The following is a 22,940-nucleotide window of genomic DNA, read 5'->3' on the forward strand; positions in this document are numbered from 1 at the left end:
CGAACGAACGAACGAACGAACGAACGAACGAAACGAACGAACGAACGAACGAAACGAACGAACGAACGAACACGAACGAACAACGAACGAAGAACGAACGAAACGAACGAACGAAAAGAACGAACGAACGAACGACGAACGAACGAACGAACGAACGAACGAACGAACGAACGAAAACGAACGAACGAACGAAGAACGAACGAACGAACGAACGAAACGAACGAACGAACGAACGAAACGAACGAAAACGAACGAACGAACGAACAAGAACGAACGAACGAACGAACGAACGAACGAAGAAGAACGAACGAACGAACGAACGAGAACGAAACGAACGAACGAACGAACGAACGAACGAACGAACGAACGAACGAAACGAACGAACGAAGAACTAACGAACGAAACGAACGAACGAACGAAACGAACGAACGAACGAACGAACGAACGAACGAACGAACGAACGAACGAAGAACGAACGAACGAACGAACGAACGAACGAACGAACGAACGAACGAACGAACGAACGAAACGAAACGAACGAAACGAACGAACGAAAGAACGAACGAACGAACGAACGAACGAACGAACGGACGAACGACGAAGGACGAGCGAGCGAGCGAGCGAGCGAGCGAGCGAGCGAGAGCGAGCGAGCGAGCGAGGAGAGCGAGCGAGCGAGCGAGCGAGCGAGCGAGCGAGCGAGCGAGCGAGCGAGCGAGCGAGCGAGCGAGCGACGAGCGAGCGAGCGAGCGAGCGAGCGAGCGAGCGAGCTACCGCGAGCGACCGAGCGAGCGAGGCGAGCGAGCGAGCGAGCGGGCGAGCGAGAGCGAGAGCGAGCGAGCGAGCTAGCGAGCGAGCGAGCGAGCGAGCGAGCGAGCGAGCGAGCTAGCGAGAGACCGAGCGAGCGAGCGAGAGCGAGCGAGCTAGCTAGCTATCTACGATCTATATATCGATCTATCTATCTATCTATATCGATCTAGCTATCATCTATCTATCTATCTAGCTCTATCATCTATCTATCTATCTATCTATCTAACTAACTAATAACTAGCTAAAATGTTGTTGTAACTTTTCTTAGGTTAGGAGATATGAAGTTACCCCATTTTTACCCTTTGTTTGAATTTCCTAAATTCCTTATTGGATCTATTTGACTGGTGACCAATCTCCTGCTCTAATTTCAACTTTCTAGCTTCAATATGTCAATGGAGGTATTGCTTTGATATATACTGTGAAAGATTTGTATCTTCCTCATTGAAGGGTGTGATCTCCTCAGTTCTGCGATATTAGCAGTATCGAAAAGTGTTCTTTCTTTTTTAGAGTTAATACTGTAAAACCTCAAATTCTAAGTTAGTGTGAAATTTTCATTATATATTACCGTTATTACTCAATTATAACATTATTTTTCTAATTTCGAACCCTGAATAATTTCTAATGATAACAATATGATATGGCAGCACTAAACCGCAATGATAACAAAAACAAAACACCGAATAAACAATAACAAAATAATAAACGTAAAAGAAACTACAAAATTTGTTATCTAAATAGAAAAAAGAAAGAAAACACAACCCACTTTACCGCATATTTAATTAAAATAAATTTTATTACTGCAAACGGAATAGTAAGCAGTTGCAATTTGGACAACGACCAAGTGAGTTGGTTTTATTAGCAAGTCGCTGGAAGCAAACGAGCAACAAAAGAAAATCGAGAACAATAAACTATAATCTACAATAGAAGGCGAGTTCAAGATAAAACTATAATAAACAAAAAAGTAAGTACATTTTAGCTAAAATACAATAAAAATAAAATAAATTACGGAGAAAGCTTATAAAAATATATTTTAATAATCCTTTGTAACAGCTTAAACATGGCCACTTTTCAAATGGGACCCGAAACTCATGCCGTACCCATGGCTTTGTTTCGTAAAAATCGCGAGAAGGTATGTAACGCTTTAAGAGAAAGCAAGGCAGTGGAAAAGGGATCCTTTGTTTTGTTGGAAGGTGGCAAAGATGTCAGTTTCAATGATACCGATATCAACTACAATTTCCGTCAAGAATCCTATTTCCAATATTTGTTTGGTGTCAAGGAACCCGATTGTTATGGTGTTTTAAATGTAGAGAGTGGTGAGTCTGTTTTATTTGTACCCCGTCTTCCCGAGGAATATGCCACCTGGATGGGTCGTCTATTAAGTTTGGAGGAATTCAAAGCCATGTATGAAGTTGATCGTGTTTTGTATGCCGATGAATTGAATGCTTTCTTTGAAAAGGCTGCTCCCAAATTGATTTTAACTTTGAGCGGTTTAAATACCGATAGTGGTTTACGCTCCAAGCCTGCCTCCTTCGAGGGTATTGAGAAATTTGTGGTCAATTGTGATATTTTACATCCCATTATTGCCGAGTGCCGTGTTCTCAAGTCACCCGAGGAAATTGAAGTTTTACGTTATGTGGCCAAGGTCTCTTCAGATGCTCACATTAAAGTCATGAAATTTATGCGTCCTGGTCGCAGTGAATATGAAGGCGAATCTTTATTCTTACATCATTCCTACTCGGTTGGTGGTTGCCGCCATGCCTCCTACACTTGCATCTGTGGTAGTGGTGTTAATTCAGCTGTTTTGCATTATGGTCATGCTGCTGCTCCCAATGACAAAGCTGTTAAGGATGGTGATATGTGTCTCTTCGATATGGGCGCCAATTATTGTGGCTATGCTGCCGATATCACTTGCAGTTTCCCAGCCAATGGCAAATTCAATGAAGATCAAAAATTCATTTACAATGCCGTCTTGGCTGCCCGTAATGCTGTTCTAAAAGAAGCCAAAGATGGTGTTTCCTGGGTAGATATGCATCGTTTGTCTTGCCGTGTTTTGTTGGAACATCTCAAGGCTGGTGGCATGTTGCAGGGTGATGTAGATGAAATGTTTGGCTGCCGGTTTGGCTGGCACATTCCAACCTCATGGTTTGGGTCATCTTATTGGTCTCGATGTCCATGATGTAGGGTGCTATTTGCCCGGACCAACCAGCACGCCCCACTGAATCCTGGATTAGTAAGTTGCGTTTTGCACGTACACTTAAGGATGGCATGTATGTTACCGTTGAACCCGGCTGTTACTTTGTCGACATTTTGATGGACAAGCTTTGCGCTGATCCTAAACTTAATAATTCATTGTCAAAAGAAGTCTTTGAACGTTTCCGTAACTTTGGCGGGTTGTACGCATAGAAGATGATGTTCTCATTACCAAGAATGGCAATGAAAATTTCGCCATTGTGCCACGTACCGTTGAAGAAATTGAAAGTGTATGGCTGAACGCGATTGAAAAGGAGCAGGAAATTTCTACTTCCAAAAATATATAAAAAATGTTTAGAATATCAGGAAGTAAGAAAAGTTTTTAAATAACGTGTATATAATCATTATAAGTGTGTATATTATAATATTGTTGATTTTTTTATATATATATATTAAAGTATTTTGAAAAAGTATTTTATTATGCTTTAACTATTGAGATAACCATTCTTGTGGATAAGTTATTTTGAATGAAATCTATAAATTATACAAAGATTAGATTGTAAACAAACAGATTTAAGGCAGCAACAGCAAATATTGTTGTTAAATTCTAGAATATTGTGCTTTTTTGTGATAAAAAATGGAATGACGTCTTTTAGTTAAAGTGTTTAGTAGGCTGGTCACAATGCATTTATTGAATGGTTTGTTTTTACTTTTTAATAATCTACGTACCGAAATTCCTATATCAAGGTGGTCCGGTAGTTAGAAAAACGGCCGAAAAAGGACTTAAACTATTTCTTTAGAATCTAGCCAATTCACGGACTTAAACAACATGATGCCTTAAGGTGACCGCGCGTTTAAACATGCTCTTCAAAGATATCTTATAATAAATCTTTTCGGTTTAATTAAATAAACAAAATCCCTAATCCTCTGAGTAAAAAATTTAAAGATTTTGGAATAGATATTACCGTTAATTCATGTTAAGAATTTCTTAACTAAAAACTTTTCCATAATCCCTAACCTGCACAATTTCTAATCGTGTGGCAACATTACCATAAAAACTAACACGCAAAAAACTATAGTATACTTTTAGGATGAAATAAAAAATACATATTAACACTTCGACTCAAATAATCGTCAGTCTATTCCATAGTTTGCGCTGATGTTCGTAACCCAAATAAGGATCTTTTCCCTCACTAAATCCATATGTTAGTCTATGTAAATCTTCTATTAAAACTATAGATATTTGGACCAAAGACCGATCCTATAGAGATCAAACAACCAGCCCACCATGGGTCAATTGTAGGATCAATATTTCTTAGTGTTAGTGATGTAGGGTATAATTAGTTGATAATTTAATTAAATAATTAATTTAAATTTCCGAACATTTCAGACTGATTCTACTCTACATTCTCTACATTTGTGGGTTCTGGACTTGACTATTGAAATATTTTGATAGCCAAGACAAGAACCTCACATATTAGAGAAACCTTGATATGAAATGAAATTTCGTTTTTATGAAATATTGGACCTAGCTCAGTTCTCAAACCATTTTCCGATTCAGCATAGCATTTTTAACAAAAATGAAGATTAAAAGTTGGACCCTCTTAACATTTCCAATACAAAATTGTAAAGTTTTTTATAACTTTATTCCATTTTTTTTAGCAGAAACAATTATCATTATTTTTTTTATTATCTTTCGTTAAACTAAAGCTATTCAAACAAAAAAAAAAAAATTCCAAAAGCGGCCTTCTAAACTACAATCCGATGCGTCCCGGTGTACGTCTAGGAGTTGTGACACCCGGGTGTAGCAATTTCTTGTTTATTAGCCAATTGTTCTTCCCTCTGAGCAGCCTTGATTTTACGTTCTTCAATTTCCTCTTGAGCCAAACGCATTTGTGTTTCCATTTCCTTAAGATGTTCGGCAGCCTGTTTCTTTTTCTCACGACCACTGCGACCCGTTTCTTTGACGGAAAAGAACATAGGACCCAATTCAGCCAACCAATAACCATCGACAGCGGTGGCACATTGCATATACTCTTTGGCTGTCATAACCAGTTCATGATAGACCACATAGTCGGGGGGTGGTGCCCAGGCATACAAGGCCGAAGTGGGATGTAAATGACAAGGCATGCCGGTACGTAAATTAAACATATTCCCCTATGCCCTTAAGACGTGCTGCCTGATAGAAATAGGCAGAACAAATACATTTACGTATAATATCCCAATCGGTGCCGCATGATTTCACATTGAGTTTTTGCTGAATCAAAATGTCTTTGAGCTGTTGGCGTACTTCACGTACCTTACGCATGGCCTTGACATGTATGAAATGTTCATTGCACCAGTTTGAACTATAGCTGTGGGGGGGTTAACTGAGAAAATGAATAAAAAAAAAATTAAAATGATAGTTAAATAAGTGTTTAGTTTTGTTTATTGTTATGCTTTGTTGTAGGCAACTTACTTGTTTTGTTTCCACTGCAGATAGACATTGAGATAGGTTAAATGATCCGATTCAGGTACTTGAAACTTTTCTCGTACACCATCTGCCTCCTCCTCACGACCTTTTGGACGGTAAAAATATTGAAGGCACCGACAACATGGAGACTAAAGTGATATAATAAATAGTTATAAAAAATGAAAATTTGCTATATAACTTCCTATGTAACCTCACCTATAATCAAAACTTCTGCACTGCATTCCATTTGACAGGACACTATTAACATTTGACACTGCGGTGGATCCAAAGGAAACTCAGCCATTTGTCTGCCTAAGGGTGTCAAGGCACCCGTATGATCTAAAGCACCCAAAATCCATAATTGATATAAAGAATTCAAAATATTATCCTGAGGAGGAGGATCCATGAAATGAATTGCAATAAATCCACAACACCCAAAGATTTCAGCAGCAAAACGGTATTAGCCAAATTGGTACGTTGTATTTCAGGTACCGTCAAGGCCAACAAATCTTCTTTATACTGACGTTTGTGTATACAAACGATAGGCCTGCCCGGGACCAGTACGTCCGGCACGACCGGAACGTTGATTGGCATTGGCCTGGGATATGGGATAGATTTGTAAAGCATCCATACCAATACGTGGATTATACACCTTTAATTTACAATAACCCGAATCAATAACATAAATAATACCATCCACTGTTAGAGAAGTTTCCGCAATATTAGTGGCCACCACACATTTACGCAAACCTTCAGGGGATTTTTGGAAAATTTTCGCTTGTAAATCGGAAGGCAGTTGTGAATATATTGGCAGTATAGACAATTCGGGAGCATTTTCTATTTCCAACAAACGTTCGGCCAACACTTCACATGTCACCTCAATATCCTCCTGACCCGGCATAAAAATCAACATATCACCTTCGTTGGGTGTTAAATGAATTTGTAGAGCTTGTTTACAGCCGCATCTACATAATCTTCACAAGTATTTTTACTAAACATAACATCAACGGGAAAGGTACGTCCAGGTATAGTAAATGTGGGCACATTACCAAAGAAAGTGGCAAATTTCGTAGAATCCATAGTGGCAGAAGTAACAATTAATTTTAAATCACGTCGCCTGGCAACAATCTAGGGATAAGAAAGAAAACAATATAATTATAAGAAGACATTATTAGCTCATTATCAAAACTAATTGTAAGTAATTGAATCATTCCAGTTTTCTGCTAGTAATTCTTAATTTAAAGGAGGCAAATAGGTCAAGGAAATTTATTTATATTATTGAGTTTGTTTTTTTTTTCCTTTAATTAAGGTCCTTTCTAAGAGTAGCTGTGTTATCTCTTTGCATCTATTAGCTCTTAAAATCAAAGTGGTGAAATATATAGAATTTCGCCATATTGCTCAAGAGAATTTAACTAATTATTTATTTATAGACTAGACTATAGACAAGTCTATATACAATTGTATATACTAGACTATAGACTAGACTATAAACTAAACTATAGACTAGACTATAGACTACACTATAGACTACACTATAGACTAGACTATAGACTAGACCATAGACTAGACTATAGACTAGCCAATAGACTAGACTATAGACTAGACTATAAACTATAGACTAGACTATAGACTACACTATAGACTAGATTATAGACTAGACTATAGACTAGACCATAGACTAGACTATAGACTAGACAATAGACTAGACTATAGACTAGACTACAGACTAGATTATAGACTACATTATAGAGTAGACTATAGACTAGATAACAAACTAGACCATAGACTAGACCATATACTAGACCACAAACTAGACTAGACTATAGACTAGACTATAAACTATAGACTAGACTATAGACTACACTATAGACTAGATTATAGACTAGACTATAGACTAGACTATGGACTAGACTATAGACTAGACTAGACTATAGACTAAACTATAGACTAGACTATAGACTAGACTATAGACTAGACTATAGAGTAGACTATAGACTAGACTATAGACTAGACTATAGACTAGACTATAGACTAGACTATAGACTAGACTATAGACTAGACTATAGACTAGACTATAGACTAGACTATAGACTAGACTATAGACTAGGACTATAGACTAGACTATAGACGTGATTATAGACGTAGATTGTAGACTAGACCATAGACTAGATTATAGACTAGACTATAGACTAAACTATAGACTAGACTATAGACTAGACTACAGGACTAGATATAGGAATACACTATAGAGTAGACTATAGACTAGATAACAAACTAGACCATAGGACTAGACTAGAACTATATAGACTAGACTATCGACTAGACTATAGACTAGACTATAGACTAGACTATAGACTAGACTATAGACTAGACTATAGACTAGACTATAGACTCGACTATAGACTAGACTAGAGACTAGACTATAGACTAGACTATAGACTAGACTATAGACTAGACTATAGACTAGATACTATAGACTGACTATAGACTACACTATAGACTAGACTATAGACTAGACTATAGACTAGACTATAGACTAGACTATAGACTAGACTATAGACTAGACTATAGACTAGACTATAGACTAGACTATAGACTAGACTATAGACTAGACTATAGACTAGACTATAGACTAGACTATAGACTAGACTATAGACTAGACTATAGACTAGACTATAGACTAGACTATAGACTAGACTATAGTCTAGACTATAGACTAGACTATAGACTAGACTATAGACTAGACTATAGACTAGACTATAGACTAGACTATAGACTAGACTATAGACTAGACTATAGACTAGACTATAGACTAGACTATAGACTAGACTATAGACTAGACTATAGACTAGACTATAGACTAGACTATAGACTAGACTATAGACTAGACTAGACTAGACTATAGACTAGACTATAGACTAGACTATAGACTAGACTATAGACTAGAGACTAGACTATAGACTAGATTATAGACTAGACTATAGACTAGATTATAGACTAGACTATAGACTAGACTATAGACTAGATTATAGACTAGACTATAGACTAGACTATAGACTAGACTATAGACTAGACTATAGACTAGACTATAGACTAGACTATAGACTAGACTAGACTATAGACTAGACTATAGACTAGACTATAGACTAGACTATAGACTAGACTATAGACTAGACTATAGACTAGACTATAGACTAGACTATAGACTAGACTATAGACTAGACTTTAGACTGTTTACATACAAAAATTACCGAAATTGTCGTGCTGAAGTTTTGATGACTGCTCTTAACATGTCCTTAAAACTAAACTACATCCTTAAAATTAAATTACATCCTCAACTAAATTACACTCTCTTAAATTTAGGAAAGCTCTAACATTTTCATAAATAACACCTCACTTTTTAAGAGTTGTAATCAATTTACAGCACATTTTAAGAGATACTTTTTTCAAGAATACTTTGAAAGTATCTCTCTTAAAATGTATTTATCTTTCATGTTTTTGATTATTTTGTTTTTGTTGTTTTATTCAATAATAATTTTTACACATTGAAAGCAAATATTCATACATGTTAGTCGGCACGTAGGCATGTATTAGTGTATTATTGTTGTTATTTTTTGTTGTATTTATGTTCGTACATTGTACAATTTTTTTTTTGTCTCAATGACAAATACAACAAAACAATAAAATAAAAAACAAAATGTATTATGGAAAATAAGGTGGTAATGGTGTGGAGGATGAGGAGGAGGTATGATTATTTTTAAATTGAATTTAACAATATTCTACATTTATTACTTCTACTTAAAGAATAACAACTCATTTAATATAGAATAAGTATTAGCTGTGTTGGCCCCTTTTAAATCTAAATTAAGACAAATGATTAATAAATATGATTTGTACTGGAAGACAGTTTGGGAATCTATAGGATGCACGTGTAAAAGAGTTTCTAATTTAGTTGATTTTTTAATGCATACCCTCATTTTAATAAAAATTTTGCGGAAATTTCCAAAAGTTTTTGGAGGGGTTGTAGTGGAATAGACAAGCCATTCAATAGGTTTGGATGGACTCGGTGACCGCTATCGACTGTGAACTAAAGCTACTTCTTGAATAATAATAAATACATATCGAAGTATAAGAAGTGAGAGAGGAAACCAGAATCTTTGCTATAATGTAAAACCTGACATACTACATGGGTGTTACCCAACAATACTGCCTAGTTCGTTGTGAAGCCTATTTTCTAGCTATTTTCCCCATAGACTATGTATTTTTGGATAATGGCAAATAATAGGTTCAAAAGTCTCTCGTTCCTCATCTCACATGCTCTAACTGAACAATGATCCGCTAAAATCCCTATCAGAGTCCTTAGGCTACATCTCTCCATTTCAACAGCCTAACAATGGCAAAGAAAGTGCTCCAGAGTTTCACTGCCCTCTATATATTTATCTGAATCCGCACGTCCAATTTTGTATAGTTATGCCCGTATTCCTATGTGATCACTCAAAATACATACCTGCATATTTTCTATAGTGGAAGTCTTCCAGTTCTGATAATTGTTCTATAGTGAAAAATCCTCAGATTTTATAAAATGTTCTACGAAGAAGTGCTCAGATTCCGATAATTTTCCTATAGAGAAATGTACTAATATTCTGGCAACTTTTCTATAGAGAAAAGTCTTCAGTTTACTGCAAATTTTCAACAGATCAAAGTCCTCAGATTCTGACAAGTTTTTTACAGATCAAAGTCCTCAGATTTTGACAAGTTTTCTACAGATCAAAGTCTTTAGATTTTGACAACTTTTCTAGAGAAAAAGTCGTCGGTTTTGGACTGATTCTCAGCTCAGATTCTGACAACTTAAACTGAAAAGTCTGACAATTTTTCTATAGTTTCCCTTTCCTTTTATATAGATAAAAGTCCTCAGATTCTAACAATTCTTAAACAGAAGATGATCCTCAGATTCTGATAACTTTTCTATAGAGAAAAGTTACACTAACATCGTTAGAGTTACCCTATACGATCCTTCCTTTTAAAGCAAATACATTCGATTTTTCGTTGCCGACTATTCCAGAGTGGCCTGGTACCTATATGATGCAAAATTTACCTCTTTAAGAGTATTCGGTTAAGGCTTTTTTACTATATGGTCTTAAATTTAACCTTTTCACCTGATATCTCCAGAATTGTCTAGTTGTTGTCGGAAAATATATTAACCCCTGTTGGCGCCATATTTATTCTAATCCAATTTACGCATTCCGTTATTGCTCGGACCTCAGCTAGTGTTGTGATTCGGAAAACGGTAGAATATTTATGTTTCTGGGCCTTCAGAACTCCAGGCCCGCTTTATAAACCCACTTTAGAGCCCTCCATGTAGCAATGGATTCCTACATTTGCTCACGGATCTTATGCCGAGATCCCAAAATGCCGTTGATCATTTTATCCCTGAACAGTGTCTCTTTGGACAATTCCAATATCATAGGAGGAGTTCCAAGAATCCCTCCTTTCGTTAAATAATAAATCCAAGACAAAGAAAGAAGTTGGTTGTGGAATTTTTATTGAATAATTTGGGTGTAAAATCTCTTTTAGGCTCAATGATGACTGCAGTATCCCTCCAGCTGAAATATTAGCGATCAAGAGGTCGTCGAATTGGCTAAGGTACTATCGGATATCTAAAAGAGATATTTGAATTTATACCTATAATTAAGTTGCTATTAAATCCCTTATTGGTATGTTTTCCACATCTACATCAGTCCATCAGACATTCAAACATTACCCTTATATAAGTCAAAGGACACGAGACAACATATAGCAATAATATTGACGACTTTTTGGCAAGAGTTGGAACTATGCTAAGTGAACTGAAAATAGATCATTTCTGTGGGATAGCTAGCCGAGTGAATACACATGCTCGAACTCTAGAGCGTTGTGACCTCATATGAACCCACATAGAACTACTTATCTCCTAGACGCATTGATCTTCTATACAATGACAGCTTCTGCTGTCAGAATGAGGATAAAGATGAAACGGTAGCCAATCTTCTCTATAACTGGAAACGGCTAGAAACCAACTTCTAGGGTAGACCCACTTCAACGATCTCTCTGATCTATCGATTAAAATGAGTATGAATTTCATATTTTCACTTGGCTGGACGTAATCTTCATATTACGTCTCTATTCAACGGTTGTTTGTTGTTTACCACCCTGTCTCTTCTATTTCTACTATTCTATTAATAGAAAACAATCATTTATTTATTAGAAAAGTTAGTTACCTATCCGATTACTAAACTACTGACAACTTATTTAAAATTTTAGGTAAACAACTACTACGCAAATACACAATATTAGTGACAAATATATACGTTTTAAAAATCATAAATTAAAAAATTAACAGAAGTATAATGACCAATATTTAATTAATATTATTTATAGCCGAACTTTAAACAACAATAAAAATTACCCCTCTAACTATGATTAATAATAATAAATGGCAAAATCCTAATCATCGTATCTGAAACAGAAAATCTCTAGAAACGTTTATCTCTAGATAAGAAAGTTTTTTTTTTGCAAACGTGTTTAAAGACAAAATATCGTGACACACAAATAAACTTGTTTAAGGTCAAATAAATATGAATAATGCTGATCTGGGGTAATATTTAAGTTGTTCCCAGTATTATCTCTAGATAAGATATATAAGTAATTTTGAATTTTTTTTAAATCGAACGTAAGGGAAATTTACTAACACCTTTTTTCTTATCATAAGAATGATTTTTAAAGTTTACAATTGAAACGTGATATTGTGGCGAAATTATTGTTTATTATTCTAATGTAATTTGATACTTAAATGTTTAACAATTAAAATGTTTTATATTGCAAACAATTAAAATTATGATGAAATGAAAAAATTACAGTCAATTAACACACCCTCCTTTGGTAATTAGAATATCTTGTGATAAAAATAATTATTACTCATCATTAGATGACATTTTTGCTTTAGAGAGTAGTGTTTATAATCGGAGAAATTATTTATAAAGGAAAGTCATCAGATTGTGACATCTTTTCTTTAGAAAAAATCCTAATATTCTGACAACTTTTTTATAGAGAAAAGTCCGACAATTTGACTATAGAAAATTTCTCAGATTCTGATAACTTCTCTATAGAGAAAAGTTCTCAGATTCTGATAACTTTTCTATAGAGAAAAGTTCTCAGATTCTGATAACTTTTCTATAGAGAAAAGTTCTCAGATTCTGACAACTTTTTTATGGGGAAAAGTTCTCAGATTCTGACAACTTTTCTATGGAGAAAATTCCTCAGATTCGGACAACTTTTATATAGAAAAAAGTACTCAGATTCTGGCAACTTTTCTATAGAGAAACGTCTTCAGATTCTGAAAACTTTTCTATAGAGAAAAGTTCTCTGTTTCTGACAACTTTTCTATAGAGAAAAGTACTCAGAATCGGACAACTTTTCTATAGAAAAAAGTTCTCAGATTCTGACAATTTTTCTGTAGAGAAAAGTACTCAGTATATGACAACTTTTCTTTAGAGAAAAGTACTCAGAATCTGACAACTTTTCTATAGAGAAAAGTACTCAGTATATAACAACTTTTCTTTAGAGAAAAGTACTCAGAATCTGACAACTTTTCTATAGAGAAAAGGACTCAGAATCTGACAACTTTTCTATAGAGAAAAGTACTCAGAATCTGACAACTTTTCTTTAGAGAAAAGTACTCAGAATCTGACAACTTTTCTATAGAGAAAAGTACTCAGAATCTGACAACTTTTCTACATAGAAAAGTACTCAGAATCTGACAACTTTTCTGTAGAGAAAATTCCTCAGATTATGACAACTTTTATATAGAGAAAAGTCCTCAGATTCTGACAACTTCTCTATAGAAAAAAGTCCTCAGATACTGAAAACTTTTCTATAGAGAAAAGTCCTCAGATTTTGACAACTTTTATAGAGAAAATTCCTCAGATTCTGAAACTTTTATATAGAGAAAAGTGCTAAAATCCTGACAACTATTCTATAAAGAAAAGTCCTCAGATTCTGACAACTTTTCTATAGACAAAAGTCCTCAGGTTCTGACAACTTTTATATAGAGAAAAGTCCTCAGATTCTGACAACTTTTCTATGGAGAAAGTCCTCAGATTTTGACAACTTTTATATAGAGAAAAGTCCTCAGATTCTGACAACTTCTCTATAGAAAAAAGTCCTCACATTTTGGCAACTTTTCAATAGAGAAAAGCACTCAGATTCTGACAACTTTTCTAAAGAGAATAGTTCATAAATTCTGACAACTTTTCTAAAGAGAAAAGTTCTCAGATTCTGATAACTTTTCTATGAAGAAAAGTCCTCAGATTCTGACAACTTTTCTATAAAGAAAAGTCCTCAGATTCTGACAACTTTTCTATAGAGAAAAGTTCTCAGATTCTGATAACTTTTCTATAAAGAAAAGTTCTCAGATTCTGACAACTTTTCTATAGAGAAATGTTCTCAGATTCTGACATCTTTTCCATAGAGAAATGTTCTCAGATTCTGACAACTTTCTAAGTAGAAAAATCTACAGATTTTGACAATGCTTCTATATAGTTTTTTATATACAAAAGTCTCCAGATTCCGACAACTTTTCCATAGAAGATGATCCTCATATTCTGTTATGTTTTCTATAGAAAAAAGTCAGTCAGAGGAATGATTCTCACTTTTACAGAGAAAAGTCTTCAGATTCGGAAGACTTTCTAATAGAAAAACGTTCTCAGATTCTGGTAACTTTTCAATAGAAAAGTTACCAGTTTTTGTAGAGAAAACTTGTTTGTTTCTGACAACAGTTTCAGAAATCTTTTATACTGAGAAAATTTTTTTAGTTTCTGAGAAAGTTCTTAGTTTCTGATAACCTTTCTGAAATTAAAACATCAGTTTCAGACAGCTTAACAATTTCTGCCAAGTTTTCTATAAAGAAACATCATCAGTTTCTACTTCTTAGACAGTTCAAAATTGATAAAAATGTGTTAAGTTTTTATTGCAGAAAAACAAATATAAACAAAAACAATCTAAATAAAACTGTTAAGGTCACAGTGTGACCAAGACATTAAAAATATTAAAACAAATTTCTTTATTTATTATTTAAATTTTCATATTAAACAAATTCTAACAAAAAAGTACAGAACAAATAAAATGAAAAAATTATTGGGAATTAAGCCAAAAAATTCTAATAATTTTGTTGACTACAAAGTATTTATTATCTCAAAAAAAATTATTCACATTATTCACTTTGATATGTTGCAATCAACAATTCTTTTTTTTTTTCAACTCAGTATATAATGTTGAAAATTGTTCTGATGTTTTAAAATAATTTTTCAATAAAGCCAGGGAAATGAATTTTATTTTCTTTATAATTTTTGGTATTTCCTCCATTTGTAAAATGTTTTAAGTGAACTGACACATACTTCCATAATAAATTAAGTATGAAACAATTAAATTTATAAATATACAAAATATTTAATAAAATAAATTGTTAAAATGAATTAAATATTTAAATTAATGGGTTGACACATTCCACACAAAAACAAAGAAGAAATAAAATCGGAATTCATTTCATTTATTTTAAGTGAAAAATATCATAACTTTTCATCTCCACTGTTTTACATTTTCCATCGTTATTTAAATGTTTTGCTTTAAAATGTGTCATAAATATTCGAAATATTTAATTTGTGTACGTTAAAAATTATTTTATTTTGTTTATTTTATTTATAAATAAAATATACAAAATAAACTTGTAAATATTGTCTGACAGAAGGACAAATTCACGTGAGTAAAAGTTAAAAACTACATTACATTGGAAATCATTTCTCTTTAACGCAGTTGAAAATTATTACTCTTTATGGTGAATTTTACAATTCGATAAAAGAGTCAATACCTATATGTAGATATGCGAGAGTCATGTGTTGGTGGGTAAATAAACAAGCTGCAATAAGTTGGAAAATGTGTGTATGTGAATTTTATGTTTTTTTTTTTTTGAAAAATACAGGGTCTGTATTCTACAAGTTAGCAAAAATTTTCAGTTACCAACAGTTTTTATCTGAATAAAAGACCCCAAGCTATTGTATACAAGGTTGTCAGATCTTACAATGTTGGAAAAAAGTGGCATCATTGTCAGATAAATTATTGGCAACACTTTACAGTAAAAGAACAAAGAAAACTGTAGTGAATGTGAAACTAACTAACTAACTAACTTACTAACTAAGTAACTAACTAACTACTAACTAACTAACTAACTAACTAACTAACTAACTAACTAACTAACTAACTAACACTAACTAACTAACTAACTAACTAACTAACTAACTAACTAACTAACTAACTAACTAACTAACTAACTAACTAACTAACTAACTACTAACTAACTAACTAACTAACTAACTAACTAACTAACTAACTAACTAACTAACTAACTAACTAACTAACTAACTAACTAACTAACTAACTAACTAACTAACTAACTAACTAACTAACTAACTAACTAACTAACTAACTAACTAACTAACTAACTACTAACTAACTACTAACTAACTAACTAACTAACTAACTAACTAACTAACTAACTAACTAACTAACTAACTAACTAACTAACTAACTAACTAACTAACTAACTAACTAACTAACTAACTAACTACTAACTAACTAACTAACTAACTAACTAACTAACTAACTAACTAACTAACTAACTAACTAACTAACTAACTAACTAACTAACTAACTAACTAACTAACTAACTAACTAACTAACTAACTAACTAACTAACTAACTAACTAACTAACTAACTAACTAACTAACTAACTAACTAACTAACTAACTAACTAACTAACTAACTAACTAACTAACTAACTAACTAACTAACTAACTAACTAACTAACTAACTAACTAACTAACTAACTAACTAACTAACTAACTAACTAACTAACTAACTAACTAACTAACTAACTAACTAACTAACTAACTAACTAACTAACTAACTAACTAACTAACTAACTAACTAACTAACTAACTAACTAACTAACTAACTAACTAACTAACTAACTAACTAACTAACTAACTAACTAACTAACTAACTAACTAACTAACTAACTAACTAACTAACTAACTAACTAACTAACTAACTAACTAACTAACTAACTAACTAACTAACTAACTAACTAACTAACTAACTAACTAACTAACTACTAACTAACTAACTAACTAACTAACTAACTAACTAACTAACTAACTAACTAACTAACTAACTAACTAACTAACTAACTAACTAACTAACTAACTAACTAACTAACTAACTAACTAACTAACTAACTAACTAACTAACTAACTAACTAACTAACTAACTAACTAACTAACTAACTAACTAACTAACTAACTAACTAACTAACTAACTAACTAACTAACTAACTAACTAACTAACTAACTAACTAACTAACTAACTAACTAACTAACTAACTACTAACTAACTACTAACTAACTACTAACTACTAACTAACTAACTAACTAACTAACTAACTAACTAACTAACTAACTAACTAACTAACTAACTAACTAACTAACTAACTAACTAACTAACTAACTAACTAACTAACTAACTAACTAACTAACTAACTAACTAACTAACTACTAACTAACTAACTAACTAACTAACTAACTAACTAACTAACTAACTAACTAACTAACTAACTAACTAACTAACTAACTAACTAACTAACACTAACTAACTAACTACTAACTAACTAACTACTAACTAACTAACTAACTAACTAACTAACTAACTAACTACTAACTAACTAACTACTAACTAACTAACTAACTAACTACTAACTAACTAACTAACTAACTAACTAACTAACTAACTAACTAACTAACTAACACTAACTAACTAACTAACTAACTAACTAACTAACTACTAACTAACTAACTAACTAACTAACTAACTAACTAACTAACTAAACTACTAACTAACTAACTACTAACTAACTAACTAACTAACTAACTAACTAACTAACTAACTAAATACTAACTAACTAACTAACTAACTAACTAACTACTAACTAACTATTATATTGAAGTTGTTAGTTGAATTTGAAAAAATTTCTCTATAGAAATATAGTCAAAATATGAAGACTTTTTTCTGCAGTAAAATGGACAAAATCTGAAGACTTAAAAATTACTAGAATTTGAGGATTATAAAAATTTGTCAGAACCAGAGAAAAGTTGTACAAAATCTGAAGTGGTCAGTATCTTGACAACATTTCGAGAGGCAACCATGCAAGAGACTGCATAGTACTATCTAATTAAACCCAAATAAGTCCATAACACCCTGTATATCATTATCATGTAGTCCGTTTTTTTAATATAAAAAACATTCATTTCGAAAAAATTTAATTACAATGTCCACACGAAATTTATTTTTAAAATACGTAATTTACACACACCCACCTACACATAAGTATTGACTTCATGCACTCAAGAAATGGAAAAAAAGTAATATCAATAATTTAATTAGAAGTAAATAAATACAAATAAATAATAGCAACAAAATAAAACGCAAAAAAAAAAACACTAACAACAATGGAAAAAGGGGTGTGTAAGGCAAATCTTGTTGTTGTTATCTTTTTTTTTCTACGAACAAGCCCCAAAATATCGAAATTACTCTTAAATTCAAAACATACTCAGATAAAATAACAATTTTTTAATCAAAAATCTCACAGAGGAGATAAAAGAGAAGAATGCAAAAACTATAAAAAAAGTAAATTTTCTACTTTGACTCTTAAATTGTATTCAAAAGTTGTTTACTTTTTTTATTACTTATGTATTTATTGTTTGTTATTGTTTTCTTTGAGGAAGATAATAAAAATTAAAATTTTTGTAATTACAATAACACATGACAGATCTCTTGGGAATTTGCGAAACGTAAAGAAGATGCAAGTAGAAAAGAAAAGGAATTTCAACTGGCGCATGTTTAAATTTTATGAGTAAACAATCTTCATCATCATCTTCATTCCTGGCAAGAGGTGAATAACATCATAGTAATGTGGCGAAAAATATAAACAAAAAGTAACGAAATAAAAAATAATTAATATTATTGTTGTTTTTATTTGTTTTTACAAACCTTACTTAAAATAAGTATAAAACAATAAAAAAAACTGTGTGACTGACTCTCTATTTTGTGGGTCGTTCGTTGTCTAATGTTCGTGATTTTGTTTCTGTTTTTTTGTGTTTTTGTTTTTTATTACTGTCTGTCTAATATCAACCTAAAAACTGTTGATGCATTATTTTATATTTTTTAAAAACGTAGAAAGAAAAACTAAGATTGCCAGATTGCAAAAAAGAATTTGGAGAATAAATTTTTATATTACCGGATTAGATTGAAAACATATTAACAAATTTTGTAAATCGAACATCGATGTTATATCTAAATTTATTTATTACAACTTTTATACCAATATTTTTATAGGAAAACTATTATTATATTAGATTTTTTATCGAACATTTTATCTGGTATCACTGCCAACAACAAGACATTTACTCATCCTGAGAGTACAAGTTACAACCAGTTGTGAGTAAATAATACATACATCCATGTTCAAATTAGATATAAATACCTATTACCTACATACATACAATGCAATTAAAAAAATGAAAAAAAAAAATATTTACATTTTATTTTGTTTTTGCATTTGTATTTATTATTTATTTTATGCATAAACAACTATATACAGTGTCTAAAATAATGTTCTCGAGGGAAATTAATGAAACTTAATTCAAAGCACAACTGAAGTACAAGTAAACTACAACTGAACAGGAACAGAACAAGAACTGAACTAGAACTGAACTAGAACTAACCTAGAACTGCACTAGAACTGAACTAGAACTGAACTAGAACTGAACTAGAACTGAACTAGAACTGAACTAGAACTGAACTAGAACTGAACTAGAACTGAACTGAACTAGAACTGAACTAGAACTGAACTAGAACTGAACTAGACTGAACTATGAACTGAACTAGAACTGAACTAGAACTGAACTAGAACTGAACGAGAACTGAACTAGAACTGACTAGAACTGAACTAGAACTGAACTAGAACTGAACTAGAACTGAACTAGAACTGAACTAGAACTGAACTAGAACTGAACTAGAACTGAACTAGAACTGAACTAGAACTGAACTAGAACTGAACTAGAACTGAACTAGAACTGAACTAGAACTGAACTAGAACTGAACTAGAACTGAACTAGAACTGACTAGAACTGAACTAGAACTGACCTAGAACTGAACTAGAACTGAACTAGAACTGAACTAAACTGAACTAGAACTGAACTAGAACTGAAACTAGAACTTAACTAGACGACTAGAAACTGAACTAGAACTGAACTAGAACTGAACTAGAACTGAACTAGAAAACTGAACTGAACTAGAACCTAGAACTGAACTAGAACTGACTAGAACTGAACTAGAACTGAACTAGAACTGAACTAGAACTGAACTAGAACTGAACTAGAACTGAACTAGAACGAACTAGAACTGAACTAGAACTGAACTAGAACTGAACTAGAACTGGAACTAGAACTGAACTAGAACTGAACTAGAACTGAACTAGAACTGACTAACTGACTAACTGAACTAGAACTGAACTAGAACTGAACTAGAACTGAACTAGAACTGAACTAGAACTGAAACTAGAACTGAACTAGAACTGAACTAAATGAACTAGAACTGAACTAGAACTGAACTAGAACTGAACTAGAACTGACAGAACTGAACTAGAACTGAACTAGAACTGAACTAGAACTGAACTAGAACTGAACTAGAACTGAACTAGAACTGAACTAGAACTGAACTAGAACTGAACTAGAACTGAACTAGAACTGAACTAGAACTGACTAGAACTGAACTAGAACTGAACTAGAACTGAACTAGAACTGAACTAGAACTGAACTAGAACTGAACTAGAACTGAACTAGAACTGAACTAGAACTGAACTAGAACTGAACTAGAACTGAACTAGAACTGAACTAGAACTGACTAACTGAACTAGAACTGAACTAGAACTGAACTAGAAACTGAACTAGAACTGAACTAGAATGAACTAGAACTGAACTAGAACTGAACTAGAACTGAACTGAACTAGAACTGAACTAGAACTGAACTAGAACTGAACTAGAACTGAACTAGAACTGAACTAGAACTGAACTAGAACTGAACTAGAACTGAACTAGAACTGACTAGAACGAACTAGAACTGAACTAGAACTGAACTAGAACTGAACTAGAACTGAACTAGAACTGAACTAGAACTGAACTAGAACTGAACTAAACTGAACTAGAACTGAACTAGAACTGAACTAGAACTGAACTAGAACTGAACTAGACGGAACTAGAACTGAACTAGAACTGAACTAGAACTGAACTAGAACTGAACTAGAACTGAACTAGAACTGAACTAGAACTGAACTAGAACTGAACTAGAACTGAACTAGAACGGAACTAGGAACTGAACTAGAACTGAACTAGAACTGAACTAGAACTGAACTAGAACTGAACTAGAACTGAACTAGAACTGACTAGAACTGAACTAGAACTGAACTAGAACTGAACTAGATACTGAACTAGAACTGAACTAGAACTGAACTAGAACTGAACTAGAACTGAACGAGAACTGAACTAGAACTGAACTAGATAACTGAACTAGAACTGAACTAGAACTGAACTAGAACTGAACTAGAACTGAACTAGAACTGAAGAACTGAACTAGAACTGAACTAGAACTGAACTAGAACTGAACTAGATCTGAACTAGAACTGAACTAGAACTGAACTAGAACTGAACTAGAACTGAACTAGAACTGAACTAGAACTGAACTAGAACTGAACTAGAACTGAACTAGAACTGAACTAGAACTGAACTAGAACTGAACTAGAACTGAACTAGAACTGAACTAGAACTGAACTAGAACTGAACTAGAACTGAACTAGAACTGAACTAGAACTGAACTAGAACTGAACTAGAACTGAACTAGAACTGAACTAGAACTGAACTAGAACTGAACTAGAACTGAACTAGAACTGAACTAGAACTGAACTAGAACTGAACTAGAACTGAACTAGATCTGAACTAGAATTGAACTAGAACTGTACTAGAACTGAACTAGAACTGAACTAGAACTGAACTAGAACTGAACTAGAACTGAACTTGAACTGAACTAGAACTGAACTAGAACTGAACTAGAACTAGAACTGAACTAGAACTGAACTAGAACTGAACTAGAACTGAACTAGAACTGAACTAGAACTGAACTAGAACTGAACTAGAACTAGAACTGAACTAGAACTGAACTAGAACTGAACTAGAACTGAACTAGAACTGAACTAGAACTAGAACTGAACTAGAACTAGAACTGAACTAGAACTGAACTAGAACTGAACTAGAACTGAACTAGAACTGAACTAGAACTGAACTAGAACTGAACTAGAACTGAACTAGAACTGAACTAGAACTGAACCAGAACTGAATTAGAACTAAACTAGAACTGAACTAGAATGGAACTAGAACGGAACTAGAATATTAACTTGATTAAAACTGAACCGGAACTAAACTAGCCTTACTGTTATCACTCATTTTATATGAAGTGATCGATTGGAAAATGTTTCAAATAAAATGTTTAGTATTTCACCTTGCAAAGAACTAATAAGAAGAATCGTTGCAAATTTAAATCAAATTATAAATGAACTTACAAACTTGTGTCAGAGACTGTGTAAATTTTTTATTGTTATCATGTGCTCGACCAGTTGTTGTTTTTTATTTATTTTGTTTTTATTATTATTATTTTTTTTTTTTGCTAAATTTACTTTGCAAAAAAATCTAAAAATAAATTTTGCTTTTATTGTTGTACCCACCATAAAACGACTGACAGACTTGAGAGAAAAAAATATATATATTTTTCATATAGCCAACTGTAAGATTGGAAAATGAATTTTATTTTTTCTATCTATATTGTATTTTTCTTTTTTTTTAGTTTATAGCTGATTTAACAGATGCATGCCAATGAGCATGGAGGGGGCTAAAGAAAAATTTGCACATACATTTCAATAGTTGTGTGGATGTATGTTACTGCAACTGAGGAACCGTGTTAGTGTAGGCATACCACAATTTATAGACAAATAGGGTAATACAAATCAATGTGTGATTTAATGGCTTTAAATAATGAAGATATGAGGCTGTTATGCAGTTTCAGAATATAGTCTGACTCATATGAAGGTTATGTATAAATACATTTTTTAATCTGCAAGTTTTGTTAGATTTTAATAACACACACCTATTTTTGTTGCTCCCTTTATTTCTCTAGTATTAACGAGTGCAATTGTACTTGTTGTCTAATATTTATTTTAATATTATACTTATTCGTATTTCAATATTATGCCACTCAATATGGCGCCCATATTATTGTGTATTAATATTTTCAGTATTG

The 22,940-nt window shown here is 32.7% G+C and overlaps 1 protein-coding gene and 1 pseudogene across 1 annotated transcript in view; one reads left to right on the plus strand and one right to left on the minus strand.

Annotated features, from left to right (window-relative positions):
• The first annotated feature begins 1,496 nt into the window (after window positions 1-1,496).
• On the plus strand, window positions 1,497-3,344 carry LOC119611337 (annotated as a pseudogene).
• A 1,283-nt stretch (window positions 3,345-4,627) lies between these two features.
• The window catches only part of LOC119611338 (pre-mRNA-splicing factor ATP-dependent RNA helicase PRP16-like), a 69,064-nt gene continuing 50,751 nt past the window's right edge, over window positions 4,628-22,940 (minus strand). Inside the window, 9 exon segments of the mRNA XM_037966881.1 lie at window positions 4,628-4,799; window positions 4,801-5,142; window positions 5,144-5,351; window positions 5,456-5,571; window positions 5,573-5,598; window positions 5,666-5,863; window positions 5,866-5,974; window positions 5,976-6,406; window positions 6,409-6,577. Of these exon segments, the coding sequence (XP_037822809.1) occupies window positions 4,752-4,799; window positions 4,801-5,142; window positions 5,144-5,351; window positions 5,456-5,571; window positions 5,573-5,598; window positions 5,666-5,863; window positions 5,866-5,974; window positions 5,976-6,406; window positions 6,409-6,577 (1,647 nt within the window). The 3' untranslated portion in view covers window positions 4,628-4,751.

The sequence above is a fragment of the Lucilia sericata genome, unplaced genomic scaffold, assembly GCF_015586225.1.
Source record: "Lucilia sericata isolate MDLA Ls3-8-SP2 unplaced genomic scaffold, ASM1558622v1 Contig001423F_arrow, whole genome shotgun sequence".
NCBI lineage: Eukaryota > Metazoa > Arthropoda > Insecta > Diptera > Calliphoridae > Lucilia > Lucilia sericata.